The sequence below is a fragment of the Hemitrygon akajei genome, chromosome 12, assembly GCF_048418815.1.
Source record: "Hemitrygon akajei chromosome 12, sHemAka1.3, whole genome shotgun sequence".
NCBI classification, from domain to species: Eukaryota; Metazoa; Chordata; class Chondrichthyes; order Myliobatiformes; family Dasyatidae; genus Hemitrygon; species Hemitrygon akajei.
In genome coordinates, this window is record NC_133135.1 from 65,345,290 (window position 1) to 65,366,840 (window position 21,551).

Sequence of the window (21,551 nt, forward strand, 5' to 3'; positions counted from 1 at the left end):
TTAACTTGTATATCTATCCTATCTCCCCCTCTATTTCCCAAAAGGACCAGACACTATCACTCACTCACTAACACATGCACTTTAGAAGTCCAAGCATGAACTTTGTCAATTTTAATTGCCATCAACTGTATAAAAGATAGCAGTTTCAAGTAGTGGAGACTTCCTAAGATCTCAAAATTGCTCAGTTGAAGTGGTTAATGAGTAATGACACTTTTCTATAACGTTTTAATAAATAATCACTCAGACATCCTGGACAATTCCAAGCAATGCTTTCTTTCATGGTAACCTGTTTGATAAACAATCCAGGGCAACTTATTTGTATAATGTTCTATTGACATGTCTACCAAAAAAAAACCAAGACCATTGTAAGCTCATTGCTGGTAGGACCAACGTTGTCAGTGACCAGCTCAAAATTTTCTTAACATCTGATATTGGAATTTATCTGAAGGCTGAACATACTGGATGAGATTTGAAGACCTACTTGGAAAGACCCGACTGCACAAAATAATCCACTCACATAGCTTGTCCAGACTTAAACCCACCCACAAACAACTGAAAAGTATAAGCCAAAGGGTTAGCTCAGCCTTGAAGTTCTCTAATATAGACAGTCTTTGAATGGTTCTGAATGCTCCTGACATTCAGAATCAAACTATTAACATCTAATAATAAATATTTAAGATGAAACAACCTAAAACCTTTAAATTATTAAAATCATTACAAAATGATTTTATGGAACAAGTACCCGGTTACTTTTTCCAATTTAGGGGAGTTGCAAGAAGGCTAGAAGGAGGACATGGTGGAGAGGGCACCACCCATTGGCTGCTCCATCATGAACTTTCTGCCATCTCTGTGAAATAACCATAAGACATAGCGCCAGAATTAAGCCATTCAGCTGATTGAGTCTGCTTTGCCATTCCATCATAGCTGATTTATTATCTCTCTCAACCCTAGTCTCCTTCCTTCTCCCCATAACCTTTGACACCCATCCTGATCAAGAACATACCAACCTCCGATTTAAATATACCCAATGACTTGGACTCCTCTACCATCTGTGGCAATGAATTCCACAGGTTCACAGCCCTCTGGCTAAAGAAATTCCCCCTTTGCAGATCCTATTTAGGCCTCACTAGTTCACCTCAGGACTGAAGTGGAAACGAGCTAATCTCAACCCTGAGTGGTTGCCTAAGAACACCATTGGTCATCCCAAGTTAATCTCAACTTGAGGACCACTTTTTGCTGGACTTAACATTCTCAGTTTTCCATTTTCTTTCAAATTACATATAGCCCTTAACACTGACTTCATGATGCTGGAGTGCCTTTATGCCTAACCAAAGTGAGACGTAACAGCTGTGTAGTTTAGTTATTAAACTGAACCAGAACTTGCAGGAACTGAGTGTCTGTGAAGATCTTTTGCTAGATCCAGTTACAGTATTTTCTTTCACTTCTCTCCACCAGTGTCCTTTACTGGACAGTAGGCTGAGAGGATAGCTTGGTGAGCACTCTTTTGAGTTCAGGGAGATGCTGTTGATAATTTGATCAATTTATGTCTAATTCCCCAAGTATTAGTAACTTCAATATTTTTAAAATCAAGCACATTCATACATGCTAGTGGGGTTCCAATATCACACAACTTCCTGCTTAGGGTATTAAACACAAAATCCATGCAATTGGTCTTTGTAAATATGGTACAGACTGAAAGGAATCTGTCAAAATAGAAACATAAAGTAGATATACCCCAAAACTTTAAGGCATCCTAGACCAAAATTAAAGAACAGGCTTAGGGTTTCTCCCCATCCACATTAGATTTAGCACCTTAGATAAGATGGTAGCCCTATCAAAAGAGACTAGATAGATTGAGACTGTATCCATTGGAGTTTAAAAGACTGAGGGGTGACTTTATTCAATCCATAAGACTTAAGGAAGCTTCACAGGGTAGATGGTAAGATGTTTCTACTCACGGGAGAATTAAAAACAAGGGGACATAGTTACTAGATAAGGTGTTGGTCACCCAACACTGAGGGATGCTAACATTTCATCTCTCAGTGGAACCTCAGAAATTCCCACCCCAAAAGGTGATGGAAGCCAGATAATTAGATATATTTAAGCTGGTTATAGATAAATATTGAAATATTGAGGACTGTGGGAACCTAGGGGAAAACTGAGGGGAGTTGAGGCAACTATAGATCAGTCACAATCATACTGTCATTCCCGTTTTCTTCTGACAAAATATAGGAAAGAAAAAAATTGTTCAATATTAACCTCTGGCTGAAATAAACAAAAGTTGCTGTGGTTGGGAACACAGATCAGTCTAGTTCTTTGGAGTGTGAAATTTGACTTCAGAATAACACCTTTTCACATAGATGACTAAATGATGGGGAAGTATTCTATTCAGCAAAGAAAGATGATCAGAGAGGTGCCAAATGCACCAACAAATGGCCAACTTTCATAGTCTCAGCACAGAAACAGACTCCTCAGTCCAAGTCGTTCATGCAGACCAAGGTGCCCACTTAAACTAGTCACATATCTCTTGAAACCTTTCCTATCCATATACTTGGCCAAATGTATTTTAAATGTTATTGTGCCTTCCTCAACTCTTTTGTCTGGCACTTCACTCCATATATGCACTATACTCTGCGTGAAGTTGTCCCTTAGGTCCCCTTTAAAATTTTCCCTTCTCCATCGGTAAGGACCTGTAGAGCTGAACTTATTATAAGTATTAAATCTCCCCCCCCCCCCCAACCAATCATGTAATTGATTAGTGTCAAGTTATTGCTGCTTCTAAAAATATATATAAACAAGTTCTTTTTAAAAGATAGGGTAAGCCTATAAAGTCTGCCAGGGGTGTGTTCATCCATTTCTGTAAAAGCTTTCATCATTGAACTTTTTGTCCAGTACCAATAAGTCAATAATTCTTCCAAAAGAATCCATTACACAGAAGAAATAATAGACTGGTATCTTAATTGCAATAATGTTATTGTAACTACATTAGTGGATTATTGATTTGGTCTGGAAAATCTGCTATTCCACCTGTAGAAAGTTAATCATCAAAATTGGGTTTTCAGTTTGGGGTAATTAGAATGAATTGAATTGACTTTATTACTTGTATCCTTCATATACATGAGGAATAAAAATCTTTACATTACATCTCCATCTAAATGTGCAATGAGTAATTTATAGTAATTTGTAATAAATAGTATATACAACAGGACAGTCAATATAGTAGCATAGAAATACAATTGTGTCAGTGTGAATTAATCAGTCTGATGGCCTGGTGGAAGCAGCTGTCCCGGAGTCTGTTGGTCCTGGCTTTTATGCTGTGGTACAGTTTCCCAGATGGTAGCAGCTGGAACAGTTTGTGGTCGGGGTGACTCGGGTCCCCAGTGATCCTTTGTGCTTTTTTTTCTTTTACACACCTGGTTCTGTAAATGCCCTGAATGATGGGAAGTTCACATCTACAAATGTGCTGGGCTGTCCGCACCACTCTCTGCAGAGTCTTGTAATTGAGGGAAATACAGTTCCCATACCAGGCAGTGATGCAGCCAGTCAGGATGCTCTCAGCTGTGCCCCTGTAGAAAGTTCTTAGGATTTGGGGACCCATCCCAAACTTCTTCAATCATCTAAGGTGAAAGAGGTCCGGTTGTGCTTTTTCACCATGCAGCCCATATGTACAGACCACGTGAGATCCTTGGTGATGTGTATGCTGAGGGAATTAAAGCTGTTCACCTCTCAACCCCAGATCCATTGATGTCAATAGAAGTTAGTCTGTCTTCATTCCTCCTGTAGTCCACAAACAGCTCCTTTGTTTTTGTGACATTGAGGGAGAGGTTGCTGTTTTGACACCACTGCGTCAGGGTGATGACTTCTTCTCTGTAGACTGCCTTGTTATTATTTGAGATTAGACCAATCAATATAGTATTGTCAGCAAATTTAATTAGCAGATTGGAGCTGTGGCTGGCAACAGAGTCATGGATATACAGAGAGTAAAGGAGGGGGCTTAGGACACAGCACTGAGGGGCTCCTGTGTTGAGAGTCAGAGGGTCAGAGGTGAGTGAGCCCACTCTTACCACCTGTTGGTGATCTGACAGGAAGTCCAGGATCCAGCTGCACAAGGCAGAGTGAAAGCCAAGGTGTCTGAGCTTCTTGCCAAGCCTGGAGGGAATTATGTTGAATGCTGAACCGTTGTCCAAGAACAGTATTCTCACATAAGCATCCTTCTCCAGATGTGCAAGTACAGTCTGTAGAGCTGTGGCTATTGCATTATCTGTTGATTAGTTGTGTCGGTAGGCGAATTGTAGGGGGTCCAGTGTGGGTGGTAGCGTGCTGCAGATGTAGCCTTTGACCAGCCTCTCAAAGCATTTACTTAATTTTGAGGCGAGTGTGACAGGATGCCAGTCATTCAGATATGTTAGCTTGGTCTTTTTAGGTACAGGGACTATGATGGAGGTGTTGACGCAGGAAGACATTCTACACTGGGAGAGGGAGAGATTAAAAATGTTTGTAAACACACCTGCCAGTTGTGCTGCCCACATCCTGAGTATTTGTCCTGGGATGCCATCCAGTCCCGCAGACTTGCAACTGTCCACTCATTGGAAACACCTGCGTACTTCAGCCTCAGAGATGACCAAGGTGCAGGTCACTTTGGCAGATCTTATCAGGGGTTTAGTGTTGGTAACATCAAACCAAGCACAAAACGATTTAGCTCATCTGGGAGAGAGGCAGCGAAGTTGGCAGCACCACTATGTTTAGCTTTGAAGTCTGTGATGCTGTGCGGACCTTGCCATAAGCTGTGTGTGTTGTTGGTGGAGAGTTGTGACTGGATTTTGTCCCTGTATTGCCATTTTGCTGCCTTGATGACTTTGCACAAATTGTAGCTGCATTTCTTGAGCTCCTGCTGACTACCAGCAGTGTAGTGAGCACTTACTCACGTGGTAAGTGCTGCTCGCACAGAACTGTTGATCCAGGGTTTCTGGTTTGGATAGACCCTGACTGATTTCTGGGGGACACTTCCGGATGAAGCTCGTGACCCCTTCTGTGAACTTGGACACATCCTCATCATGAAAGACATTCCAGTTGACACCATCAAAGCAGTCCTGTAGCATGGAGACCAATTGGTTGAACCAACAGTGGACGGTTTTAACTATGGCCGCCTCTTGTTTCGGCTTCTGCCTGTACATCAGCAGAAGCAAGATGGAGGAATGATCCAACTTTCCAAATGGTGGGCAGAGGAGCACTTTGTAAGCATTGCGGAAGGAAGAGTAGCAGTGATCAAGTATGCTCTCATTCAGTAGTTTATCTGGGAACTGATATAAGTGTTCCTAAATTAAGATGTGTCAAATTTTATCAGAAAGTCAGACCATGAGAAAATAGTATCTCAATTCTGTTTCACAAGATCTCCAGAAAGTATAATTTTTTGCAAAACATTACACAAATACAAAGCATTGCTCAACCATTATCAATTAACTGGCACAACTATTTAATACCAAAATTGTATCTGCTTTTCCCAATCAAATTAGGGTGAACATTACACCTTCCCTCATTTGGCAAGATGTTTGTATTTTAGCAAAAGTTAGGACATGAACTTTTTCTTTTGGTGAAATTGGCAGGATTTGCCGAACAATCAACAAAAGCATTTCTTTGGTTTGGTGAAATAATCACTTCTCTCCCTTTAGGTGATCTGCTGCAATCAAGAAATATTGAGGCTGATTGCATAAGGACCATGGTAGTAATATTTCAAAAGGGATTAAATTCAAACTATTTAAAAAGCATACAGAAGAAATCTCATTCTTGCACAACTTATTTCTTGACTAAATATTTCAACAAGTTATAGTTATCTATGAAAACTTGCAATTCGAGTTCAGAAGAGTTACTAGCTCAAAACCAATATTTTCAGTTGATTAGCTTGTTTATATTATATGCGCAAGATTACAATATAAATGGCCATGATCAGACAACTGCAATAAAAACAGAATTTGCAGGAAGTAGTCAGGTCAGATTGCAACTGTGAAGAGAGAGTTATAACTGTTTGACAGGTGATAGATATCCCATGCACATGAATGAGCGTTTCAGAGACTGGTGAGATGGACGATAATAGATTTACTGGCTGCTGCAGGTGTTTTCCACTGGGTGGGAATGGGACATTTCCACATACTCCTACCCACCCTCCAAGCCACAATAACCAGAGGCTGGGATGAGCAACGCAGAGAGGTGCATTCAGGAACGTTATCTGGAGACTGCCTGTCATATTTATGGTTGACGATCTTTGGTCAGAATTGAGAAGAGGAACTTTAGGTTCTAAAGGTGATAGCAGGCTGGATGGACAGGACAAGGGGAATGTCTGTGAAAGCATTGAATGAGGTCAAAGGACTAATGAAATAATTAGAGAGTGACTTTGTTTCATTTTCTGTTATGTATTGCAAAGAGCAGGACTGAGACACAAGCCCAGCAAGCAAGATGGTACTGATGGGAGCCAAAATAGATGGATGTGGCCAGCTGATACAGATAAAAATGAGATTTCCAAAGCTGGCAGAGTTGATGTTGAGTCTAGAAGGCTGCAGGATACCCAGATGGAATGAGAAGATGAGATGGTGCTTCTCAAGCAAGCTCTGAGCTTTATTAAAACAGACCTAAAGGCTGCAAATAGGTGAGCATGGGAATGTAATGCAACATTAAAGTTTCAGGAAGCTCATGTTTGGTCCTGGTGATTGAACATATGCATTTTGCAAGGTTATTACCTATTCTGCATGTTTTATTGATTGCAGAAAACATCACAATGTGAACACCACATGCAGTACACTAGTTCAGTAATACAGTGCAGAAATAGTCCCTTTGACCCAACTCATCCCTGACAACCAAAATGCCCATCTAAGCTACTCCTATTTGCTTGTATTTGGCCCGTATCCCTCTCAGCTTTTCCAATGTACGTTTTCAAGTGTTTTGCACCTGTTCAACCACTTTCTCTGGCAGCTTGTTCCAAAAAAACGCACCACTTTTTGCATTAAAATGTTCTCTCCAGTCCCTTTAAAACCTTTTCATCTCATCTTAAACCTATGCACTCGAGCTTTTGATTCCCTTTCCTGGAGAAAAGCATGCATTCAGCCTTTCTATGTCACTCATGACTTTATACACTTCCTGAGCTCCAATGAAAAATGTCCTAGCCTGCTCACCTTCTCCCTGTAACTCAGTCAGAGTCCTGACAGCATCTTTGCAGATTTCTTTTCTGCATCTGATCCAGTTTTAGTAATGTCTTTCCTATAAAGGGTAACTAAAACCTTACATAATACTCCAAGTATGGCCTCATCAACATTTTGGACAACTGCAACCCAACATCCCAACTCTAATGACAATTATCATGCTAGACACCTCCTTCACCACTTTGTCTACCTGTCACTAACTTGGCATAAGTGCATATGAATCACACTGCTTCACCTGGAAAGAATATCTGGGAGCCCTGAATAGCAGGAAGAGGTGAAAGGGCAGGTGTTGCATCTCCGGTAGTTGCCTGGGGAAGTGCTATATGATTGAAAGTGATGAGTAGGTACAAAAGCGAGGACACAGGAGTTATGAAAGGAATGGACATTTTGAAATATTAAAAAGGGAGAGAAGGGGAAGTGGCATCTGGTGCTGAAATCTGTTAGACCTGGTACAATTTCAAAGAAAAAATGAGAGTGGCTAGTGAGGTGCAGTTTCCATGCTCTGTCCTAGAGAGAGGGTGAACAGAGAAATGGGAAATGGATGAGTTGTGGTCAAGAGTGCTGACCACAGTAATGAGGGGAAAAAGGAAAACGTCATACGTATCAGTGTGGAAAATCTCATCATTACAGCAAATACTGTATAGCGTAGAGGGAGAACTGGGAAAATGGAATGAAGTCCTTGGAGGAAGCAGTGGGAGGAATTATTGATAAGATAGCTGCAGGAGTCTACATGGGTGTTTATTAGTAGCCTATCACTAGATGGAGACAGGGAGACCTAGAAAAGTAAATTAGAGATAGACATGCAAAGGTGTGAGTTGTGAGGCAATTAGCAGCAAAAGTAATGACATTTTTGATTGTATCTGAGTTGTTGGAGTTCTGAAGTCATGGGCCAAACTTCATTTCCAAGCTGTGTTCTCAAAAATAAAACTGCTAATGGCATCAACACCTAGATGAGTCACTTATAGTTTCATTGCCACAACTTCATCCTTTACGAAATTGTTTGGCTGTTGTCCATGGAGCTTCCCCAGCACCTGAAGCATGGTAAACACTTCGGCCCTTCTTGCTACTGTATAAGGTATCTGGGTGCCAGGAACTTGGCAAGAAGCCAGTAAAGAATCACACATATCTTAAAGTAGAGAGGTGGCTGACAACTAGTTCCCACAAGGAAATCGCTGGGCTGAGAACTGTTCAGCCAAATTAGAAGAGGGCGAGTCAGCAGCTGCCATTATATCCAACAGTAGGTAATGCAAATCACCAGCAATGGCCTGTACTCACTGTGCTTGGCAGGGTACACCTGTTAACTCCACATCACAGTGCAAAAGGGCCATGCTAATTGCTCAATACCAGTCTGGCAGGCAGCCTCCCCGTACCAAGGTGTGGGGTGATTAATTGCAGTTGTAAGAGCTGGTGGAAGGCAGGAATTTCTGCCAAGGATTCATAGAGTCTCTAGCAAAGCAGTGTGCAACCTCAGTAACACACACACTGCAGGAGGAACTCAGCAGGTCAGGCAGCATCTATGAATAAACTATCAACGTGGCAGGCCAAGACCTTTAATGAGGACTGAGAAGGGGGGAATATGCCAGAATAAAAAGGTTGGGGGTGGTGATAACTATATCACCATATAGTTAAAAGGTGATAAATGAAGCCAGGTAGACATGATAGGTAAAGGGCTGGAGAGGAAGGAATCGGATAGGAGAGGACAGTGAATCAAAGGAGGAGGAGACCAGGAGAGGAGTTGGGCAGGTGAGAACATGCATGAGGCCAGAGTGGGGAATAGAAGAGAGGGGGAAGAGGGGGACCGAATTTCTTTTTACCAGAACGAGAGAACGACACAAATCAGCAGAAATGGTCCTTACCCTCAACAATTTTTCCTTCAGCTCCTCCCACTTTCTTTAGACTCGAGGGGTAGCCATGGGCATCCACATGGGCCTCTGCTATGCCTGTCTTTTCATTGGCTATGTAGAACAGTCCCCTCCCTTCTCAATCTCTCCGCTTCTTCACTGGAGGCAAACTGTTGACTGAAATCATTTATTAAGCTACTGACTCCCACAGTTATCTAGACATTTCACCATCATTGAAATACAATGTTGGAAAATGCATGGTCATGAACTTTGGTAGTAGAAATAAACGTGCAGACTATTTTCTAAATGGGGAGAAAATCCAGGAATCTGAGATGCAGAGGAGCTTGAGAGTCCTTGTGCAGAACCTGAAAGTTAATTTGCAGGTAGAGTCAGTGGTGAGGAAGGCAAATGCCATGTTAGCATTCATTTCAAGAGGTCTAGAATACAAAAGCAAGGATGTGATGCTGAAGCTTTGCAAGGCACTGGTGAGGCCTCACCTTGAGTATTGTGAGCAGTTTTGGGCCCTTCATCTCAGAAAAGATGTGCTGGCATGGAAAGGGTCCAGCAGAGGTTCACAAGGATGATTCCAGGGATGAAAGGGTATGAAGAACATACCCTTCCATATGAGGAACGTTTGGTGGCTCTGGGTCTGTACTTGCTGGAATTCAGAAGGATGAGGGAGGGATTTCATTGAAACCTTTCAAATGTTGAAAAGCCTAGACAGAGTAGATGTGGAAAGGATGTTTCCCATGGCGGCAGAGTCTAGGACAAGAGGGCAAAGCCTCAGGATAGAGGGGGTGTCCTTTCAAAACCAAGATGCAGAGAAATTGCTTTAGACAAAGGGTGATGAATTTGTGGCAACATGCAGCTGTGGAGGTCAGGTCGCTGGGTATTATTTAAGGCAGCGATTGATAGGTTTTTGATTGGATGTGGCAACGAAGGTTACAGGGAGAAGGCCGGGAACTGGGCTTGAGGAGGAGAAAGGAAAAAAGGATCAGGCGGAGCAGACTCAATGAGCCAGATGGCCTAATTCTGCTCCTATGTCTTATGGTCTCCTGTAAAAATACTATTTCCTTTTCTCAGTTCCTTTGTCCTCACTGCATCTGTTCTCAGGATGAGGCTTTCCTTTCCAGGGCATCTCACAGATGCCCTCCTTCAAAGAAAGGGGGCTCCCTTCCTCTATTATTGATGCAACCTTCTCCTGCATCTCTCTCAAATTCCCGAACATCCACATTCACCCCATCTTCCTGTCGGCTTACCAGTGTTAAGAGTTCCTTGTCTTTACCTACCACCACAAGACTCCGTATCCAACAATCATCCCCTGCAATTTCTGCCATCTCCAAAGGGATCCCCCCACCAAACATATCTTTAAGAAAAGTACTTTCTCTGTTTTCCACAGGGATCGCTCTACCCATGATTCCCTTGTCCATTCGTCCCTCCCAGTACGTAGACCTGCAAGCAGCTCAAGTGCAATCCTTCCCATTCAGGGCCCCAAATGGTCTTTTCAACTGAGGTAACACTTCACCTGTGAACCTGCTGGGGTCATCTCCCGATGCGGCCTCCTCAACATTGGTGAGGCCTGTTGTTAGGTGGGGTCACCGCTTGGTTTGAGCATAGAGGTTAGCACAGCGCTTTACAGTACAGGCGACCTGTGCTCCATTCCCACCACTGCCTGTATGTTCTCCCATTGACTGCGTGGTTTCCTCCCACAGTCCAAGCCATCTGGCTTCGCCAGTCACATTCTAGCCATTTTCCTTCTCATCCCCCCATCCCACCTTTTTACTCTGGAATCTTCTCCCTTCCTTCAAGACTGGGAAGAAGGGTCTTGTCCCAAAACATCAACTGTTTATTTGCTTCCAGAGATGCTGCCTGACCTGCTGAATTCCGCCAGCATTCTACCTGTGTTGCTTTTGGATTTCCAGCATCCACAGAATTTCTTGTGTTTACGATGTGCAACCTGTGTGGGCAACATTTTATTTTAAAGTACTGCTTTGTACTCACTTTGCTTGGATTGCAGGACCCTGTGTTCTGCTGGGTAAAAATACGCAAAGTACATGGAAGACCAAGTTCAAAATGAGTCAATGAAATAAATTCAATAGAACAAGAACTCAACCAACTCTTACCTCTGTGCTCTTCAGCATTCTCCTCACCGCCAACATCCTTTTGGAAATTGCTAGGTTGCTGTACAGTACATGGACATTTTATCACAGGATCATTACAGACTATCCTTTCTTATGAAACTTGCTCAAACTCTTTACATTTTAAATTGAAATGAGCTATAGGCTCATTTAACTAGTACAGTGGATTCCAGTTAATTGGGATGCATCAGGACCAGTACAATGAGCTGAAGTTTCATGAAAATAATTTAAAAGGTTTAGGAAAGACAAACTATTGTTTAACTGATTACAAATGATTAATTGAATGAAATACAGAACAAATTGGAACATTATCAATACTATACAGTATTGTAAAACTGCATTATTCCTAATAGTTAAGAGACAGATCATGTGCACTCTGCCGTGTTCTTCGGAATGACTGTAAATGAACAAAATCAGTGCAGACACCCTCTGTAGATAATGGACTGACTTCATACAATTTTCAACCATCGCATTCTCTAAATCTCTATTTTCGTTGTAACATTCAAGATGATTGTCAATACCTTCAAATTATTTTTAATTTCTACCTTGCTGTAGTAGTGAAATTATTTCATTTCACGCACATGCAGTGAGCAAAACAGTCCTAAGTTATCAGTGACAGAAATCACAGCTTTCTGAACATAAACACACAAATGATGCAATTTAAAAGGTTGTCTGTTAGAAGTACAGTGTAGCATTTTAAAGCCACACAAATACACGTCTGAAGCTAGTTAGAAACCGTTTGGCAAGTCTCCTTCCCCAGTTAAGCAGCATAGTGTCCCAAATAAATAAAGGGAATCATGGCTATTTTTTTCAATTAATTTTGTTCTTTAAGAGTTGTCCAAAATAAGCGGCTGCCTTGATTAACTGATGGCCCAATTAACCAGAATCCACTGTGCAGTGCCTTGTAAAAGTTCTCAGCCCTCAACCCTTGGTTCACATAAATGAGTATTACAACCAAGCATTTTGATCAATTTAACAGAGAATTTTAATTTGTGAATCATATACTCCTTCTTCCTCCCACAGTAGAGTCCAAAATAAAACAGGGAAAATTGTAAAGCATGAAAAACCAAAAATTCAAAAACTGAAATGTCAGCAGCTCAGGGTTTATTTGAGCCACCTCTCGCAGCTATTACAGCCAGTAATCTTTTTGAATAAGTCTCTATTACTGTGATGGAGCAAGATTTGCCCATTCATCCTTGCAAAATTGCTCAAGCTGTGTCAGGTTAGTTGGGGAGCAGTAGTGGACACCAATCTTAAGGTCTTGCCGGGAATGTTCGATCGGGTTAAGGTCAGGACTCTGTCTGGGCCACTCAAGGACATCAATTTTCTTCATTTGAAGCCACACCATGGTTGCTCTGGCTGTGTGCTTTGGGTTGATGTCCTGCTGAAAGATGAACTTCCTCCCCAGTTTAAGCTTCCTGGCCGAGGCTAGCAGGTTTTTATCCAGGATCTCTCTGTATTTAGCAGCATTCGCCTTCCTATCCATCCTGACCAGATTTCCAGTCCCTGCTGCTGAAAATCATCCCCATGGTACCATACTTTACAATAGGGATGGTGTTACCTGGCTGATGCACAGTATTAGATTTACACCACATTATTGCTTGGTGTTGAGGACAAAAAGTTCCATTTTAGTCTCATCTGACTTCAAGACTTTCTTCCACACTTTTACAGTTTCTTCTAAATTACACACTGCAAAGTCTTTACAGGTAAGGATATTTTAGCCAGGGCTTCTCCCTTGCCACTTGTCCAGAAATACTCTTTTATGTAAGGCCTTAGAGATTTTGGAGCCATGACCTTTATCTCCAGTTGCAGCCACTGACGTCTGCAGCTCACTCAGAGTGACTGCTGGCATCACCACAGCACAGTGATGAAGCCCTGACCTTCAAAGTCCTGACAGCCAATCAAACCACCTGCAGCAGCTTAATTGTCTGGGTCATTCAATATACCCAAATTAAACCACTGAAAATAAAATGGTTAAAAAACCAACCTTAGGGTCTGCAATTAACAAGACTTTTACACCTTTCCTCTCTGTAGCCCTATAACCCCCAGTGAACTCAGTCGGGTCATGGATCCTGTAGTATGTGCAGGTAAGAAGAGCTAACTCTTCAGCATAAATGCTGGGCAACTTTAACAATGCTGAACTTTGTTGCTGGACTTCCTGGGAAATCCAGCAGAAGAGCATCTTTTTGACTGTGCAACCAGAATGAAATATTTAAAAGGAACTTGGTGGGGGGGGGAGGAGAGAAAGAGTCTTCTTCACTCAGCAGAAGTGGTGGACAAGGGTTCAATTGCAACGTTTGAGTCTTGTTTGGATAGGTACATGGATGGGTGGGGTATGGTTCAGGTGCAGGTGTTTATGACTAGGCAAAATCTCATCTGCACAGACAAGATGGATTGAAGGGCCTGTTTCTGTGCTGTAGCACTCTGGGACTTTAATGAACCTTTGGCAATTACCAATCTCTCTTACAAGTGCCATTTTCCTCCAGCGACTAAGTTTAGAGGGGCAGCCTGACCTAGGTAGTGTGGCTGTGGTTTCATAGTTTTTCCACCTTTTCACAAATGACTGCACTCCCTGAGGTATGTTCAGTGCCTTTGAGATGTTCTTGTACTCTTGCCCAGTTATGTGCTTCTCTATTATCACTCCCTGACTTCTCTTGAATGCTCTTTTGTCTTCATTTTGGTTTGGTCTATTGAAAAATCTACCATACTGCTGGATCTTACAGAGAGAGGGGTAATTTATTCTTATGAATTCATTGTAAACAGGTGATCCTCCAATTTTCTACATCCACAAATTGGGTGGGTTGGTAAGGCAATCTATTGCTCCTGAGGAAAATTGGCATAGTAATTACAAAGGGGATAAATACTTTTTCCAAAAATGCTGGTGGAACACAGCAGGCCAGGCAGCATCTATAAGGAGAAGCACTGTCGATGTTTCGGGCCGAGACCCTTCGTCAGGACTAACTGAAAGGAAAGCTAGTAAGAGATTTGAAAGTAGAGGGAGGAGGGGGAAATGCAAAATGATAGCAGACCGGAGGGGGTGGGATGAAGCTAAGAGCTGGAAAGGTGATTGGCGAAAGTGATACAGAGCTGGAGAAGGGAAAGGATCATGGGACGGGAGGCCTCGGGAGAAAGAAGGGGGGGGGGGGGATAGAACCAGAGGGAGATGGAGAACAGGCAAACAACTAAATATGTCAGAGATGGGATAAGAAGGAGAGGAGGAGCATTAATAGAAGTTAGAGAAGTCAATGTTCATGCCATCAGGTTGGAGGCTACCCAGCTGATATATAAGGAGTTGTTCCTCCAACCTGAGTTTGGATTCATTTTGACAGTAGAGGAGACCATGGATAGACATATCAGAATGGGAATGGGATGTGGAATTAAAATGGGTAGCCACTAGGAGATACTGCTTTCTCTGGCGGACCGGGCGTAGGTGTTCAGCGAAATGGTCTCTCAGTCTGCGTTGGGTCTCGCCAATATATAAAAGGCCACACCGGGAACACCAGACTCAGTATACTACACCAGCCGACTCACAGGTGAAGTGTCGCCTCACCTGGAAGGACTGTCTGGGGCCCTGAATGGTGGTGAGGGAGGAAGTGTAGCCTCCAATAAATTAATTTTCAGCACCTTAAACTGCCCATAGATTTAAAATATCTAACTTCCTGTGCAGTTTTAAAGCTTACCATCAATGAAACAATGAAATGAAAACAGGTACCCATCAAAAATTTCCACTACTTACAAAATACTTAAAAATAGATTGCGTATTTTTGTTAAAACACTTAAAATGTGTAACAGAAACAAGGTTGCCGATCAATTCTGACCATGTGGATACATCAAATACTTATACAAGCCAACACTCAATTGAATTATAATTCTGTGATAATTTAATTACAAACTCAAACATATTTATAGTACAAAAAACAAAATACTGCTTGTATCAATTAATGTGTTCACTCTGGGGTAGTTCTGCCACCCCCTAAACCCCTGGTAATTCACATATTTACAAATCTTAGTGTTTAAAAGGCTGGGATAAATTCATTTCTGCTTCAAGGTAAAATCTGACATTTATACTGCATGTTATGAAACAATTTGCCACCCAATCCTCCCAATTTACCACTCTCCCCACAATACATAATACACACAAAGAGGTATTTTGTCAGTATGCAAAGAAGAAAACAGGCTCTTGGATTCATTTCATAGACAAGGCTGCATTTCGGATTTAAGATGAACCCATTCCTTGAATAGGAAAGATTACATTTTTATCAGAGTAACTCAATGACAAGGCATACAAAAGTACAGTACTTGCAATGATAAACTCGTAAGTGGCACTGCTAAAACAAAAAAAAATCAGTAGTAATTCCGAACATTCATAGTCACAGACTCTTTTCCTAATGGTGTTCTTCACTTCAAAATCTGGACAGTTGTCCAGCTCCTATTGATAACTAAGCTTGTAGTTTTATTCACAAATGTGGATGAGAAGATAAATGCTTTTCCAGTAACATTTCAACGAAGGCTGACCAGGTAACTTGCACTTTTGTTCTGCTGTTAAATTTCAAATAAATCAGTTTTAAAAGCCAGCAGAATTTTTGCATCTATACATTGAATATTACAGATTTAAATTTGCATCGTAAAATTAATAAAATTTGCTTGTGCTCAGATAAAACTAATATTGGTATAATATCTTATCCTCACCATAAAACATGTACAGTATTCAGCTGCAACTTGGATGATGTGTGGAGGAAAAATAACCAAAGTGAACTGTGAATAACCATTTATACAAATAACTCTAACACTATAAACTCTACTGGCTATACTCACTGTAGACTCAGGTTGCAAATTAAAGTTTATCTGACAATATGCATTTCTAATCTGCAATGCCATGGTGTCATTGTGATAAAATATTGCAAAGCAATATGGTTAATATATGGTTTGAAGTTATTGTGGAAGTACAAGTTCTAGGACTCTAAACTGTGAATTGTTGCTCCAAAACATAAAGTATACCACATGCTGAGCTTTGCTGAAATCATTCGAAACGCTGAAGGATTTTTCTCTGCTACATATTGATTTAAAACTGTATTTGTGGGAAATCTGAAAAACCCAGAAAACGCTTGAAATACTCCAGATCAGGCAGCACCTGCAAAGAGAAACAGGTAATGTTTCGGGTTGATGACCTTTTGATCATCAACCCAAAGTAGTTAACTAACTGGTTCTCCAACATTTGCTGATTTTGTTTAAGTCTAAAAATGCTTTCTTCTTTCTGACCTCTGTGCTGGTGAAAAAGAGAGCAGATCTGCCATATTGCATCTATATTGTATTATTCCCATGAACAGAGTATCTATCCTACAATCCAGGCTCACTGCTGTGGCTTGAAGTCCAATATATTTCCAAGTCCTGCCAAGGATCATGACACTTATTCCCTAATTCTGCATTAATGGCTTATTAAACTTTCATCTTTAGACTCAAAACTGCAGTGTTTATCACAGCAGCATTTAATCTTTCATTTATCTCAATTCAGGGCTCAAGTTTTTTTTAAAAAAAAAGAGACAGGAAGTGGGATTTGACCCTTGGCTCCTTCTGTAAAAGTGATCAACAGGGCACAAAAGATGTTGTGGCTAAATATAGCACTTACATCACTATCAGCTGAGGTACTCAGGAGGGACAAACCAGGAAATTCCAATGATTATATATTACTAATTTAATAGATGCCCATTGCTAGCAGGATTGATGTTTCAGGTTTATTTCCAAATCCACAAATGGCTTTGTGCTGAACAAGAAAAACCATTTTGAAGATCTTCACTGAAGAATTAAATATGACAAGAAGGTGATTAAATAGAGTAATTGTGAGGGAGTCGATGAGATTTTACAGAAATTTACAATGGAAAGTAAAGAGCAAAGTTACAAGCCTGGTTATAAGACAGTGTGACTTCACTGTACTATTCCAAATCATTTTATTGGATTTGGCCTCCCGTACAGCTGGGTCATCTGGTACCAAATTACCATCACTATAAATATAAATCTTAATTTCAGAAGTCCCTATGAAATCAAAAGTGAGTTTGACCCAGCTTAAATTGCACAGAAAAAAATACAGAACCAAATGACCTTTGGTATCAATGCACACAGAATAATTCTGCAAATTATCAGCAGCTGATAGTCTGAAACGACAGTCCACAGGTAATACTGCAAACATCATCAGATGGTCACAGCATTCACAAATGATAAATGACAAATCTGTATTTCATTGGACACAGCAGAGTTATTCAATCTTTCTACACAAAAACATAGTCCCACCAGGCATGATGGTTGCTGTGAGGGAAGTGAAACATGGGTTTTGTGTTTTGCTTCTGATCCATGATCCTTATTCAAAAAGATGCATGTTTCTTGGATGCAATCTGACAATGTATTAGGAAGCATGACTACGTTATTGACTGGTTTATGTGGTCAGCCTCAAATCCCATTATTAAAATGCACATTTTGTTGTAGCTCATTCCTTCGCCACCCTGGTGTGGGCATAGAAAAACCTCAAAATTTTCTTCAAATTTGCTCATTTAAAAAAAACCTTACGAGAAATTATCTTGTGTTGGACCAAAGCACCTGCATAGGGCTAGTTTGAGTGGTAGCATTGTGCCTGGATAAGCATTGCAGAAGATGAAAAAATATTCCCCAGTAACATGAGTATAATTAAAATGCCTCAAAGGGACAATCACATCTTCAGAAACAGTAACGTGAGATGGGCCAAAGAAGCACATGATACTAAGTATGGATTGATTAGCCATTCATTGTGCTCATCTTAAAAATTAAAGGAATATTTATAAAGTATCTAAATGAACTTGTCAAAATATGAAGGGATCCAGTTATTTCTCAAACCTACTATTTTTAATTTATGGGCATAAGCTTGTATTAAGAATTTGTATTCTTTTAGCAGTTACTGTTACAACTGCAATACATGTGCACTCCTGGTCACTGAATAAATTTCATTAAGATAACTTAGAGCATCTCTTCAAGATACATGGCTTAAGAAGTGATTCTGATATGTATGCATTTTCTTTGCTATTTGTATCAGGGTGATTACATGTGGTGGGAGTGGGGCTATGGGTAAATGTTTCTTGTTACAAACACTGAATGTAGTAGTTTTCCTACTATCCACTTCCATGATTAGGGATGCCATTTTCTACACTCACAGCAAACACAGTAGATTCACTTAGCAATTCAAAAGGTAATACAATTCACATTCTCGAGTCGTAGCAGATTCTGCTGCATAACATTTTTTTCTCCATTCCCCAAAAATATAAACATGAAGTCTGCTTTGAGAGGCAACAACAGAGGTAAGTCGTAAACTCCATGACAGTTCTGAGGGACTTTGGATATAGCATTCTTATAGAATTCCAATACTGTTGACAAAGATACAGAGCATTGCAGAGGTGAAGACTTGTTTCATTGGGGGTTACCAAAATAATTATCAATCCAAATTCAAGTTTGGTCAATTGAAATTAGAATTTTGTTTAGTTGATGCCCTCTGCTGTTTTCAAGAGGAAACTGCTCTCGGCAATTTAATTACCAGATACGAAGGGCAAGTCGAGTTTTATTACGCAATCATGCAGCAAAGATTAATAAGTGGCTGCATTACTGTTCACATTGTGCCAAAATGAACTATAGAAAAACACCTAGTATGGCACAGGGGATTTATCCTTCTAAATTTGGTGTACTTACAGCATGCACCAGGTGAATGATAGCTGGATACCTGGAAGTTGGTTCTCACTGTGAAGCTAATAGCCAGTGACATAACAAGAAAGCAAACTGCCTTAAGTACACACTCTTTCTGTGGTATGTACATACAAAAATTCAAATTAAACCTAACGATTACACTGTTGTAATTCATTTTAATTATGATCACATCTTCACACCTTAGATTAACTTGCTCTTCAAAGTTTAAGAGTCCCTGAGGACTGTCCAGGAGGACAAAAAGAACTTAATTGGGCCAAGGCCCAAAAAAGTTGTTTCTGGACTATTTCCATAAATTTTCCAATCCTCTAACTGTTGTTGGAGGTGACAATTCCCTTCCCCTCCTGCAGTCTTGATTATGCATAGACAGCTCTACTCATGACTCAACTGACAAAGAGAGATGAATCTGTAAACATTAAAGAGCTGAACATTTGCTGAGGTACTTCAGATAATAAACAAGTCGGTAAACCTTTCACAAACCTTCTCAGCTACCTCTGTACAATATCACTTAGCTCTCTAACACATGTCAGTAAGTTATTGAGCACAGGGTTTGTAGGAGGTCCAGTAGAAGCTGTGGATGACACCTGAAGTTCATGCAGATTGTGCTCTAATTTGCTCACAGCTTCTCGGAAAGCAAACTTGTTTCTCATTTGAGTGATACAGTCCACGTAACCAGAGCAATGATCGAGCAACCGATGTCCTGCTTCAACTAACTGGCTGTTAGAAGTGGACTCTGAATCACTGTCAATAACATTGGAAAGAAGCTCAGCACACTCCAATAATGCTTCTTTACTGATTTTTTCTGTTGGCATCTTCTCTGGTGGGAGCTTGGTTTTTCGCAAGGAAACTCGAGCACCTGTAGATACAGAGGTACCGTTTGCAAGTTTCGAAGAAGTTGCCGTGGGAATGGATGAACCTGGAGGCACTTGAGGGGGTGGAACAGATGGCCTAGGGATCTTCCCAAACACTGCTATTGTTGGTCGTTTGCTACCTTCACCATTTACCTCACTCTCCTGCTGTGCTGCTGAAACACTTTCCAAGTCCTCCACTGTTTCTGTGCTGTTGAAATTAGTGCTAGGAGGTGGTTGTAATAGTTTTAGGGAAGGTGGGGGTGGAGGGGGTGCACATTTTGGTTTCACAAGCCTTGGCCTCTCTCTCTCTGATGCAACCTGATGCTCTGACAGGAGTTTAAATTTGTTTCCAAGAGAATCAGTTCCAATCAACTGAACTTCCGCAGGAGCATGTTTCAATGTTGGTGATATAAGAACAGGTACCTTATGATTATGAGCTGCTGGAATTGTAGAAACTTTTACTGGTGAAGACCAACTTGTCTTCTCCATATCCTCTTTCATTGCTAGTTGACCAGAATGGTTACTATTAGTTTCTCCATGTCCAACTGGTACTATGTTGATGTTCTGGGAAAGATCAGCATCTCCGTTGCCTGTATGGTGTTGCTTGAGAGATGGTGCTACAGCACACCTTGCCAAAAGTTTTGCTTTTGACTTGTCTCTCATTGAAGCAACTCCATCTTCTGCTTTTCTGTGCAGTGGATCTGTCAATCTCCCTGGTCCTTCCTCTTTGGAAGTGTAGGGCATTGGATGCTCGAGTTGAATTCTGTTGCGGTGGCAATTTCTAGGAAGGGTTAAGGCTAGACGATCCAGTTCCTGAAGCCCTGAAGACATGGAAGAAGTAGAATTTGATCGAGGAAAAGGTTTGGTGGCTTCCAAGCTTGAATCATCATTACTTGAAGGCTTCCCTGGTTTTAAGCCAAGTGTTCTTTTTATTAAGCGAGGAGTGAAAAATCCAGCAAATCCTGCCCACCCTCCACTAGTTACACCACCATTTCTTTGCACAGAACCCCTTCCACAACATCTAGACTGTGTGAAATTCCCTTCTGCATGTGAATGAACGAATGTAAGCCCATCAGAGTGCTGAAAAGATGAGAAAGAAGCAAAGTTACCCGTTATCTCATATTTTTTGTGTGGGTGGTTCTCCATCTCACGGAAGGAACTGCTGCGCTTCGGTGGCATAGGAACAGTCTTCTTCTTCATGAAGGAACTGAAGAAACCAGCTTTCCTATCTCGAGTAAACAGGGTCTCTTTGCTATCATCCAGAAGTCCACTGGGAGATTTATCTCTCTGCTTGCGAGGCAGTGCTGGGGAGATGCTACATGGGGCTGTACTTGTTCCTATTTGTATTGGGGAAAAGAAAAAGATAGGAAAATGTAATCCAAAAATGTTGACAGTATCTTAACTGCTCAATATTTGTTATCTTTTTTCTGTCTCCAGCTTTTGTTTTATGTTCTCATTTTTCTCTTTTGTAGTTATATTTGTTCCTCTGCATGTTGCAAACTTTATGCTCAATTTCTAGTTTCTAAGTTTTCCTGCCACAACTATTCACTGATACTATTACTTATTTTATGCTGTTATCATTAGATTAAATTTCCAATGCTAATAAAAATGAAGCAGTGTACAGAAAATGAAGTCTTTCTGGCTGTGAACACATTTTTTGCACTTGCTCCAAAAAAAAAAACAACAGAATTTTAAAAGCTGAATTTAAAACCCATTTAGATTTACTACTGCACTTAAAAATTAATCACAAAACAGACAGCCAAGTACTGTCATATTTCAATTCACCTTGTATCCTACTGCACATGAAGCTTTGAA

At 40.9% G+C, this 21,551-nt stretch overlaps 1 protein-coding gene across 7 annotated transcripts in view; it reads right to left on the minus strand.

Moving 5' to 3' along the window:
• Positions 1 to 14,320: 14,320 nt before the first annotated feature.
• Positions 14,321 to 21,551, minus strand: part of abl2 (c-abl oncogene 2, non-receptor tyrosine kinase) — a 129,614-nt gene continuing 122,383 nt past the window's right edge. For 4 of the 7 annotated variants that reach the window (XM_073063314.1, XM_073063311.1, XM_073063313.1 and 1 more), the window contains exon 11: positions 14,321 to 21,073. In XM_073063314.1, coding sequence (XP_072919415.1) covers positions 19,374 to 21,073 — 1,700 coding nt within the window. In that variant the 3' untranslated portion in view covers positions 14,321 to 19,373. The remainder of the gene's footprint in view (positions 21,074 to 21,551) is intronic. The other 3 variants (XM_073063315.1, XM_073063317.1, XM_073063316.1) reach the window with 2 other exon arrangements.